The sequence below is a fragment of the Oryctolagus cuniculus genome, chromosome 1 (assembly GCF_964237555.1).
Source record: "Oryctolagus cuniculus chromosome 1, mOryCun1.1, whole genome shotgun sequence".
NCBI lineage: Eukaryota > Metazoa > Chordata > Mammalia > Lagomorpha > Leporidae > Oryctolagus > Oryctolagus cuniculus.
The window spans coordinates 116,559,998-116,570,174 of NC_091432.1; the positions used below are offsets into that span (position 1 = coordinate 116,559,998).

Here is a 10,177-nt window from a genome sequence, read left to right on the forward strand (position 1 = left end):
TTTCTATAAATCTACAGCCAAGGGTTACTATGAGGATTAAATACTCTGAGACCATATGTGCACATTCTGAACTATAAATTGGGGATTGTTCATTTAGAAAAAAGAAAGGGATAGCATGTAATGTTGTCAGCAATGATAATTCCCAAAAATATTGATTCTTAAGTTGCTGCAATTATCTTCAGAGATATGAAATGCCTTTAAATGGTTCTAATACTTGCTATTTCTTCACCTAAGAGAGGAGCAGCGTATGTTCATGTAGGCACTGTCCTTCCCCTTGAAAAGCTTCATTCTAGCATACTTTTCAAAATATTGCTTTAATAAAGGAACATCTCAACTGGAATCAATACAGCAAAAGCAGTTGATACAGAAACTAAGTTGTCTACGATAGTTACATTCCAATTATAAAATGTTGCAATTTGGATCACAAACCATCTTTCTATAACTTGGAATCAAACCACAATCACTCTAAATTTCATTTTCCCAGTATGTTCAGTTCTTGACAGCAAGCTATTCTATTGACTTGACAGCAAGCCTCCTTCCACCACCTCTGCTTCCTCTTCCTTGCTCAGGACTGGCTCTCATGGAGGTGAATAACTGCTCGGTGGTTGCTGAGTTCATCCTGCTGGGAATCCCACTCACGGAGGGCCTGGAGACTATGCTTTTTGTCTTATTCTTGCCCTTCTATGTCTGCACTCTGCTGGGAAATTTATCTATCCTCGTGGCTGTCATTTCTTCTACTCGTCTTCACACACCCATGTATTTCTTCCTGGAGAACTTGTCCGTGTTTGACATGGGTTTCTCCTCTGTGACGTGTCCCAAAATGCTGCTGTACCTTATGGGACTGAGTCGACTCATCTCCTACAAAGACTGTGTCTTCCACCTCTTCTTCTTCCATTTCCTTGGAAGCATCGAGTGCTTTTTGTATACTGTGATGGCCTATGACCGTTTTGCTGCCATTTGTTATCCTCTGCGGTACACAACCATCATGAACCCTAGAATCTGTGTAGCCCTTGCTGTGGGCACGTGGCTGTTAGGGTGCATCCATTCCAGCATCTTGACTTCTCTCACCTTCACATTGCCCTACTGTGGCCCCAATAATGTGGATAACTTCTTCTGTGATATCCCAGCACTCTTGCCCTTGGCCTCTGCTGACACATCCATGGCACAGAGGGTGAGTTTTACCAATGTTGGCCTTGTATCTCTTGTCTGCTTTCTCCTAATCCTTGTGTCCTACCTTCGAATCACAGTCGCTATCTTGAGTATTCACACAACTGAGGGACGCTGCCATGCCTTCTCTACCTGTAGTGCTCACCTCATCGCCATCCTGTGTGCCTATGGGCCCATCATTACAGTCTACCTACAGCCCACACCCAACCCCATGCTGGGAACTGTGGTGCAAATTCTGATGAACCTGGTAGGACCAATGCTAAACCCTTTGATCTATACCTTGAGGAATAAGGAAGTAAAAGCAGTCCTAAAAACAATATTGCACAGGAGAGCCCTTATCTCCAAAAGTTAGTAAGAACAGATTGATGGGCATATGACCCTGGGATTCTTTGTGCCTCAACACGTAAAATTTCTTCTGGAATACTCATATGTAACAACAATTTTTGATTTTCAGAACACACTGAGTAGAGTGGACCACTTTGATATATTGAATAATATATCTGTGTATTTTATTTTCTTGTTTTATATGGGTTCTTCCTCTCTACCTATTTTTCAAATCATGTAGTACTCTTGTTTATTATTATTTACTTTTATTTTATGGAGAACTACTGTCACTGGTAGGAGGATCTTTTGACCAAACAATTTCATCTACTATTCTTGGTTTCATCTTCTTCATACTAGGGCAGAATAACCCATGGGGAAACGCAATAGATAGAAAAAAAGGATTTTGAGATAATTGAGTGATAGAGTAAGATAATCATCTTTCTTTTATTATTTTTGGATCAAAGAGTAGAGTCAGGATAAAAAAGTTTTCTTCTCTACTCAAAACTGTCTGGAAAGGAAATACCTTAGAATTTGTCTAAAAAGAGTCCCCCAGGGCTCCATTGAATTTATTATAAAGCTTCTGTGTGAATTACAGTTGATGAGAAATTCCATTTTATCTATCTATGTATTGGACTACTGGGTAAGAGTCCACTGGGAAAAGATTGAAAGTGAAAGCCTCGGGACCACATCATATCCATGCTGTAGTCCTAGTTCAAAAGCCAAGATCTATGTTGATTTTTCTATTCATAACTTTAGTAATGTTGCTAGATTTTCCTCAATACCTAAACCTCAACCTTTACCACCCAATACTCACTCAGACTGACCAGACTTTTTAAAGTAACAAAGTTTATTTCCAAGCATATAAAACCATTCTTGTATTCTAATATACGAAAATAAAGAAAACATTTATGATTATATTTGGTCTCATGTGACCTCCTTGTTTTTTGATATGTATCAAAAGTATCAACTTTGGTCCATTTAGATACTTTTCGGCCTAATAGAGCCAGTGACTGGATCTGAAATGCCGCAGAAGGCAAAGAAAACTTGGCATTTTGCCATTGTACCAGCGCTAGTTGCTTAGAGTAGATGTAATTTTACCCAAACTATTTCCAACTCCGGACAAAATACCAACTGCTGTGCTATTAGAATTCTGTCTGCAGAGCCTCCTGACTCATAGTCATATAACACAAATTCAGCTCTGTAGTTTCCTTTGTTCTCCTTCCTAAGACGCTCTGTGCATGAGACTTTCAGAGCACAGTCTCCAAGAACTATCTGAATCCTTGGAATCTTGGTCTAGAACTGTCTTAAATAGCCCGTTTGCCCACTTGTGCCTCACACTTCTGTCTTTGTATTATAGAAGTTATCAATTATGGATCTATTACTATTTGTCATATATTAATTGTTACAAATTATCTCATTTAAACCTCAAAATGATCTTTGATAGTTATATTATTCTTCTCATTTTGTTGATAAGTTTCTAAGACTCAGGGAAAATAAATTATTTGCTCAAGATACAGGTAGAATGAGATAGGGCTAGGATATCAAGCAAGACTTTTATTAATAAACACTAAGAAACATCTCCAAAATCTTTAAGAATTTTTTCAATTAAGAAGAAGTAAGGTGGGTATCTGCTTTGTTGTGTTGTAATTCTGGCATCCCGTATCCAAGAGTTAGTTTAAATTCCAGAGACTCCATTTCTGATCCAGCTCCCTGTCAATATGCCTGGGAAGGCAACAGATGACCCAAGTACAGTCCCTGCCACCCACATGGGAGCCTGATGAAGTTCCTGTCTCCTGGCTTCACCCTAGCCAGACCTGGCAGTTACAGCCACTTGTGGAATGAACTAGTAGATGGAAACTCTCTCCTTCTCTGGCTTTACCTCTCTCTCATTCTCTCTCTCTCGCTTTCTCTCTCTTCTCTCTTGCTCCCCCCCCCCTTATCACTTTGCCTTTCAAATGAACAAATAAATAAAAAAGAGGCAGTGCTGAGAAAACAACTTCATCCATGACAGCTCAAGAAGCATAAGATATCTAAAATGAAGATATTTTCTCCCACATTTATGAGGGAAACAGTAACCAATGGAGTTGGTTGTGTTTTAACTCCAGGAGGCAGGTGGCAAAGGCCTCATAGATGCTGACCCCACAGTGAGATATGGTGAGGCATCCTAGTAGGACACAGTAAGAGAAGCAAGGAGGGGTCACTTAAGAATAAGAAGTTCCACATTTTTCTCTAAGCCTTCTTTGGGTAAAAATAAGGAAGGCACTATAAATGAAGGTACTGGAATCTTTGATTGTATCACTAGGAATTCATGGAGAGAAGAGATGACTGAGGATATGAAAGTGAGCACAAGCTGTAGAGAAAGCTCTATCCACCAACACTCACATCATGTTCCCTCTGTCACTTACAATCTACAAATCTTGTTAGAAAGTTTCCAGAACAATGTAGAGAAACAGTTGGTGATCTTTTATTGTTGATTTCTACCTGATCTGGGCAGCAGTCCTTTGGTCCATCAGCTTACAACCCTGTCTCTGAGCCACATTGCTGACTTGCAGCTAGCCTGATTAAGTCAATTCCTGATAATCTGAGGCCCATGTTCTGGTGTAGCTGGGGGAGACACAGCCTGTGACGCTGATATTGTATATGGTGCCACTTGAAGTTCTGGCTGTTCTACTTACTTCCAATCCCACTCCCTGCTAATTTGTTTGGGAAAGCAGCAGAGGACGGCCCAAGTGCTTGGGTCTCTGCACCCACTTGGGAGACCTGGATAAGATTCCTGGCTCCTGGCTTTGGACTGGCCCAGCTCCAGCCATTGTAACCCACTGGGGAATGAACCAGCAGATGGAATATCTCTCTCTCTCTCTGTCTCTTTCTCTGTAACTCTGCCTTTCAAATAAGTAAGAGTTCTCAGAAACATCTCAAAGTCTATCATTAGGGAAGAATTCTCTAAAGTTCTGAGAGTTCTGTGTCTCGTTAGTGTTTTAAGACAAAATGAATAATTGCAAACACCACATCCATCTTTAAAAAATTAGAAATTTATTATCACAAAGTCATTTTCTTTGTTTTCTATTACTGGTTTTATTAAATCCATGGAAGCAGCAAGAACCTAATCACTTGAGCTGTCATCTTTCCTTCCCAATGTCTGCATAAGCAGGAAGCTGGAGTCAGAAGCCAGAGCGGGAAAGGAACCCATGCACTCTTTATCGGATCTGCGAATCTTGTCTGCAGAATCAAAAGCACACCCATCCCACTGGTAAAGGTAGACTACTTTGGGATTTTAATTAGTTTAGAAATTTCTTAGTAGGGAATGATTAATTAGTCACATGCTATTACCTGAGTTAAAAGAGCTATTTAACATAAATGCTACTAAGTATGACTGCCTGAGGTAGTTTTCCTTACAAATTTGTTTGGGATCACTCACAATCAAAACAGAAAAAGCTCTTTTCTGTTCCCTGTTGTAGCTTGCTGAAGGAAGACTGTTGAGTGGTACTCTATGTTTTAATTCCTCCGATGTCCTTAGTTCTTAGTTAAAAATGAAATCTTCTGTGGCAGGTGTCACTTTGCTCTTCCTTCCACTTAAGCAATAAGGTGATGTTTTCACAAAGAGCAAAGTCTAAGGACTTTTGGGGGGGTGGGTGCTCTCTTCCTTGTCTCCTACTCTTCCCACCACCCCCATGGTAATCTGAAAATTCCTAAAGTAAGAACAACTTTCAGTTCAGAAATATTCAAATATTTAACAAAGCACGAAATCTACATGACACATTTATTCAGTTTGTCCTATGATTTCTTCTCTGAATCCCCAGATTAGGAGGTGCTGGGAGGCCTGAGGCCTCATGATTTATGATGGAACCAATAAAGTATCAGTTATTTAAAGAGCACTCAGACCTGTGAACTCACTATATTGTAATTAAGGAAGGAAGAGGAATAAGATGCCAAGTCAACCATAAAGTTTTCATAAATAACATCATGATGGTCAGAGCACTTGCTTCAAAATACTTTTTTTTTTGGCCTGAAATTCTGCCATTGAAGAATTTCTTCCCAAAGTTTGCATCTTCTTTTCAAAAATCCTCCTGAAAGAAACATAAGAAAGATGATACATAGCTTGAAAAAGGGAGATCTCTGTCAATGTTCGAAGCAAGTGGTGGCTTAACTTGCTGTACCACAACATTGGACCCTATATTTTTAAAAAATGCAATACATCAATTAAAATCCATTTTGGACTCAAGCTTATGACTACATTTTTCCATGAACTTTTTGATGTGCACATGTAGAAGATGATTGGAAGTGGGAGGGGAGACAGGGATAGAAAGTAGGTGAGAGATGGGGATGATAGAACAGAGGCTAATAAAATTTGAGTGTTCCATATATCATAAAGGGCCCTCCATGTAGGAAGGCCAGATACCCAATTTTGTTAGGAGAGTTGGTGTACAAGTTTTAATAGCTTCCACACTCTCAAAACTTTATAAAAATTCTAAAATAAATTATATGAATACCCTATTTCTCTATGAAGCTAAGGAGAACTTGGCAACAGAGACTCAATAAAAGTACAACTGCTGACTATGACCTTGATTAGCTGAGAGCCAGTGCCCACTGAGAAAAAAATAGTAGACTCTGCTCTCTGATCTTTGATTGGAAAATACTTACCTCCTAACTACACTGATCTCTGCGCCATCAAACAACTCAAACAACTGTCCCAGTTCAGCCACTTCCTCCAGGCGCCCTATTTCTTTTATTGTCTGAGCTTATGCAGCAACCTCATGGCAGGAATGAGACCCAATCAGGATTCTCTAGTTTCTCTCTTGAAATCTGCTATCTATACCAGAAAGTTCTATTTTGTTACATGTTTTTGGCTAGGGTCATACATACCGCACTTCTAAATTTTCCAAATTTAAACTAATCACGCATGAGTTACAGTTTGTCTGCTCTGTACCTGTATTGACAATAGTGATTAGAGGTCAAGAAAGAAGCCCGGGGAAAATCGAGTGTCCTTCTTAAAACAGGATCCCAACAGAAAATTACCCCTATCACAGGTGATCAGATAAAGAGCTGTTCTGTTTTGTTGAGTGGAAACTCTCATAGTCAGGAAGATGTGGTTGACACTCTTGCTTGTAAGACAAAGAACCAAAGAATGATGAAAATATCAGATTCCTCTGCTCACAGATCCAGTGCTCACTATCACTGAACTTTATACCAGCAGACCACCCTAGTCAGAGGTCTGAATACTCAGATCTATGTGTTCATTTCCTCTGCCCACTCTATTGAAATCACTCTTTTGTTTCATTAATTTTTCTTTATTGCCTATTGTCTACATCTCAAAGAAAATGTTTAGAAAGCATCACTGTTAGTGCTTAATGCATTTGAAGTAACTTTAAAGAAGTTAGAAAAGAGCCCTGAAGGTTTTATGCGTATTTCAGAAACGCAGAACAACTTAAAAACTGGTACTTTATAACAAGGAGTGAAATGGAGTGTTTGCCTCTTAGCTGTTTTTAACTTAACATCGTTATGCTGCTGGTTTCCAAGATAAGACCTTGTTTCTTCTCCAGGAGAACACCAAAGGGCGGATGAAGTCCGTGCAGCAGGACTGACCCAAGACCCTGGGGGCCCTGCAGACGCTGGGGGCCCTGGAGACGCTGGGGGCCCTGGAATGGGAGGCCCTGGCAGCTTCCTTGAATGCTTCTGCAGTGGCTTCCCGGGGCCACGGTCCTGGCTGAGACAGGAGCTAGGGTGGAGGTGAAGAGCTCAGGGAGGCAAGGCAGAGGACAGGGAGAGGCTCCTGTCACCAAGCTGGGTTGCCGATTAAGGACGTGAGATTGAGTCCCCGGAGGGGATCGATCTCTTCTGCCTGCTCATCCAGGAGTCTGGGATCACTGACTTTCTCCTGGGGGCATCCCTCAAGGATGAAGTTTTGAAGATTAAGCCAGTGCAGAAGCAGATGCTGCAGGCCAACGGACCAGGTTCAAGGCATTTGTTACCGTCGCTGCCGGGGCTGCTATGGTCATGTTGGCCTGGGTGTGCAGTGTGCCCCAAGGAGGTAGCCACCGCCATCTGAGGAGCCTTCATCCTTGCCAGGCTACTGGGGGAACAGGATTGGCTGTTCCTCTTCTGAGGCAGCTCTCTGCTGTGACCTGGGAAAGCAGCAGAGGATGGCCCAAGTGCTTGGGTCCCTGTATCCATATGGGAGACCCAGAAGCTCCTGGCCTGGCTCCTGGCTTTGGATCAATGCCACTCCAGCCCTTGCGGCCATTAGGGAGTGAACCAGCGGATGGAAGACCTCTCTCTCTCTGTCTCTCCCTCACTCCATGGCTTTACCTCTCAAATAAACAAATAAAATCTTGGGGCCGGTGTTGTGGCATGGCGGGGAAGGCTGCCACCTGCAGTGCCAGATCCCATATGGGCACCAGTTCAGGTCCTGGCTGCTCCACTTTCAATGCTGCTCTCAGCTATGGCCTTGGAAAGCACTGGAAGATAACCCAACTGCTTGGGCCCCTGCAAATGCATGGGAAACCTGGAAGAAGCTCCTGGCTTCAGATCGGCGCAGTTCTGGCCATTGTAGCCATCTGGGGAGTGAACCAGCGGATGGAAGACCTCTCTCTCTCTCTGCCTTTGCCTCTGCCTCTCTGCAACACTGCTTTTGAAATAAATCCTTTAAAAAATAAAAATACATATTTTTTAAAAAACAACTTCTTTGATATAAAAATATAGAAAACTATAAAGTAAATTAGGGAAAAAGAAAAACTTCCTGACTGATAATTTTTGTATATGATATTTTAATTTATAATATTCAAAAATTAATAGACATGAACTTACTCAGCCTATAATTTTTCATCATGTAAATTGAGACCCAGAAAATTTGAGATTACTCAGGATCAAAGGAAGAGGCAATTAACTGTTCACCAACCTACCACTCTATTAACTGAGTCTAATGATTTTTAAGACAAGTCTATCTTAGACACTACATATGTAAAAGATTATAAACATATAGCAGGTTCCAAAATATGTAATAGGTCATGAAAAATATGAAAATAAAAAATATCCTAATCTTCATAAATATGCAGCTTGGGAAAATAGAAATAACCACACATGCATATCTATGCATATAGATATACATGTATGTAATTTTAGAGACACATTAAAAAGTTCTGCAAGGAAAGATCATGGAAATTCACTGTTTCCAGTTCCGCCTTCTCTTGTCCTATGAGACATGTGACAAGGTCTGGGAATGGTGATATCTGTTATGGGATTTTCTTCCTCTCTTCCTTTCCTATATTGCAAAAGAAAATTTAAAAAATTACATACAATTTTATGTGTCAGTTAAAATAACTTAATTAAAATCAACAAAGCAACAAAAAACATAAAAGGGCCGGGGCTGTGGCTCACTTGGTTAATCCTCCCTCTGCAGCGCCAGCATCCCATATGGGCACTAGATTCTAGTCCCAGTTGCCCCTCTTCCAGTCCAGCTCTCTGCTGTGGCCCGGGAGGGCAGTGGAGGATGGCCCAAGTGCTTGGGCCCTGCACCCACATGGGAGACCAGGAAGAAGCACCTGGCTCCTGGCTTCAGATCGGCGCAGCACTGGGCCATGGGGGCCATTTGGTGAGTGAACCAACAGAAGGAAGACCTTTCTCTCTGTCTCTCTCTGTCTAAACTCTATCTGTCAAATAAATTTTTTAAAATCATAAAAGATAATTATGGGGCTTTAAAAGACACAGATGAATAAGAATAAAGCAACTAGGGGATAGGTTTAGAATGGTAGGCAGAATGGATATGTTAGCTGATCAGAGAAGAGTGAACTGAATTGACTTACTAAAAGTTCCTGATATAAGTCAAATAAATGCTCATCACTAGTATGTCTGATAATAATATACTGATATACTGATAATAATTCTCAATGTGTACATTGTGGATTTATGGTTTGCAACCCTTTTCAACACAAACCACTTGGTTTTATTCTCATAATAAATCTGTGAAGTGAGTAAAATATAGATTTGCTAATATTGATTCTTAAGCTCAGTTTATATAGTGAGATGTTGACAAATAGCTTGGTAAGCTACATAGATTATTTCCTGAGAATAATACTTTAAAATCAATTCACAGTGTGGAATACAATAACCTTAAGGGAAAAAATACAATAACCTTAGTGGAAAAAATGGATCTGGTGCATTAAGACTTGGTCGTATATGTGCAAATGTGTTCTTTTATCTAAAATGCTAGAAAAGTGAGTAGAGGTTCTTTAGCTTCAAAATCATAGAAAAAGAGAAATTCATAAAACACATATTTACGGGTAAAAACATAGGCGGTTAAACACCTAAATAACTGAGTCCAAAATCCAAATATTCTGGTTTCAAGGTCAAGTCTACCCAAAAGTAAAGAGGAGGTGAGGATATTGAATCCAACTTATTAAAAATGTCACATCAGGTGATGAGAGCACCAGTTATATAAAAGATCACATTGGTGTGATTTCATCACTGTTTTCTAAGGAATAGTGTGAATGTGTGATGAATGTTTCGGCCTCCAGTTGTGAAAACGAAATTTTAGCATTGTCCTTCCCTGTATTTGAAGATATTTCCCCCCAGACATTTGTATCCTTAATTTATTAATTTTTGTTTGTCACCATTGCTGCCTGCCACTGTTTGCATTGTTAGGAAGCCGGAGTCAGCAGCTGGAGCCAGGAATCGAATCCAGGAACTCTGC

General features: G+C 40.5%; 1 protein-coding gene across 1 annotated transcript; it reads left to right on the forward strand.

Annotated features, from left to right (window-relative positions):
• Positions 1–329: 329 nt before the first annotated feature.
• LOC100338201 (olfactory receptor 10D3) lies at positions 330–1,608 on the forward strand. The gene has a single exon (XM_002708300.4). It carries the CDS (start codon positions 581–583, stop codon positions 1,517–1,519), a length of 939 nt encoding a protein of 312 aa, XP_002708346.4. The 5' UTR covers positions 330–580; the 3' UTR covers positions 1,520–1,608.
• Positions 1,609–10,177: the final 8,569 nt, after the last annotated feature.

Coding starts and splice junctions, on each gene's coding strand:
- LOC100338201 (XM_002708300.4), top strand. CDS start 581: ATGGAGGTGAATAACTGCTCGGTGGTTGCTGAGTTCATCCTGCTGGGA.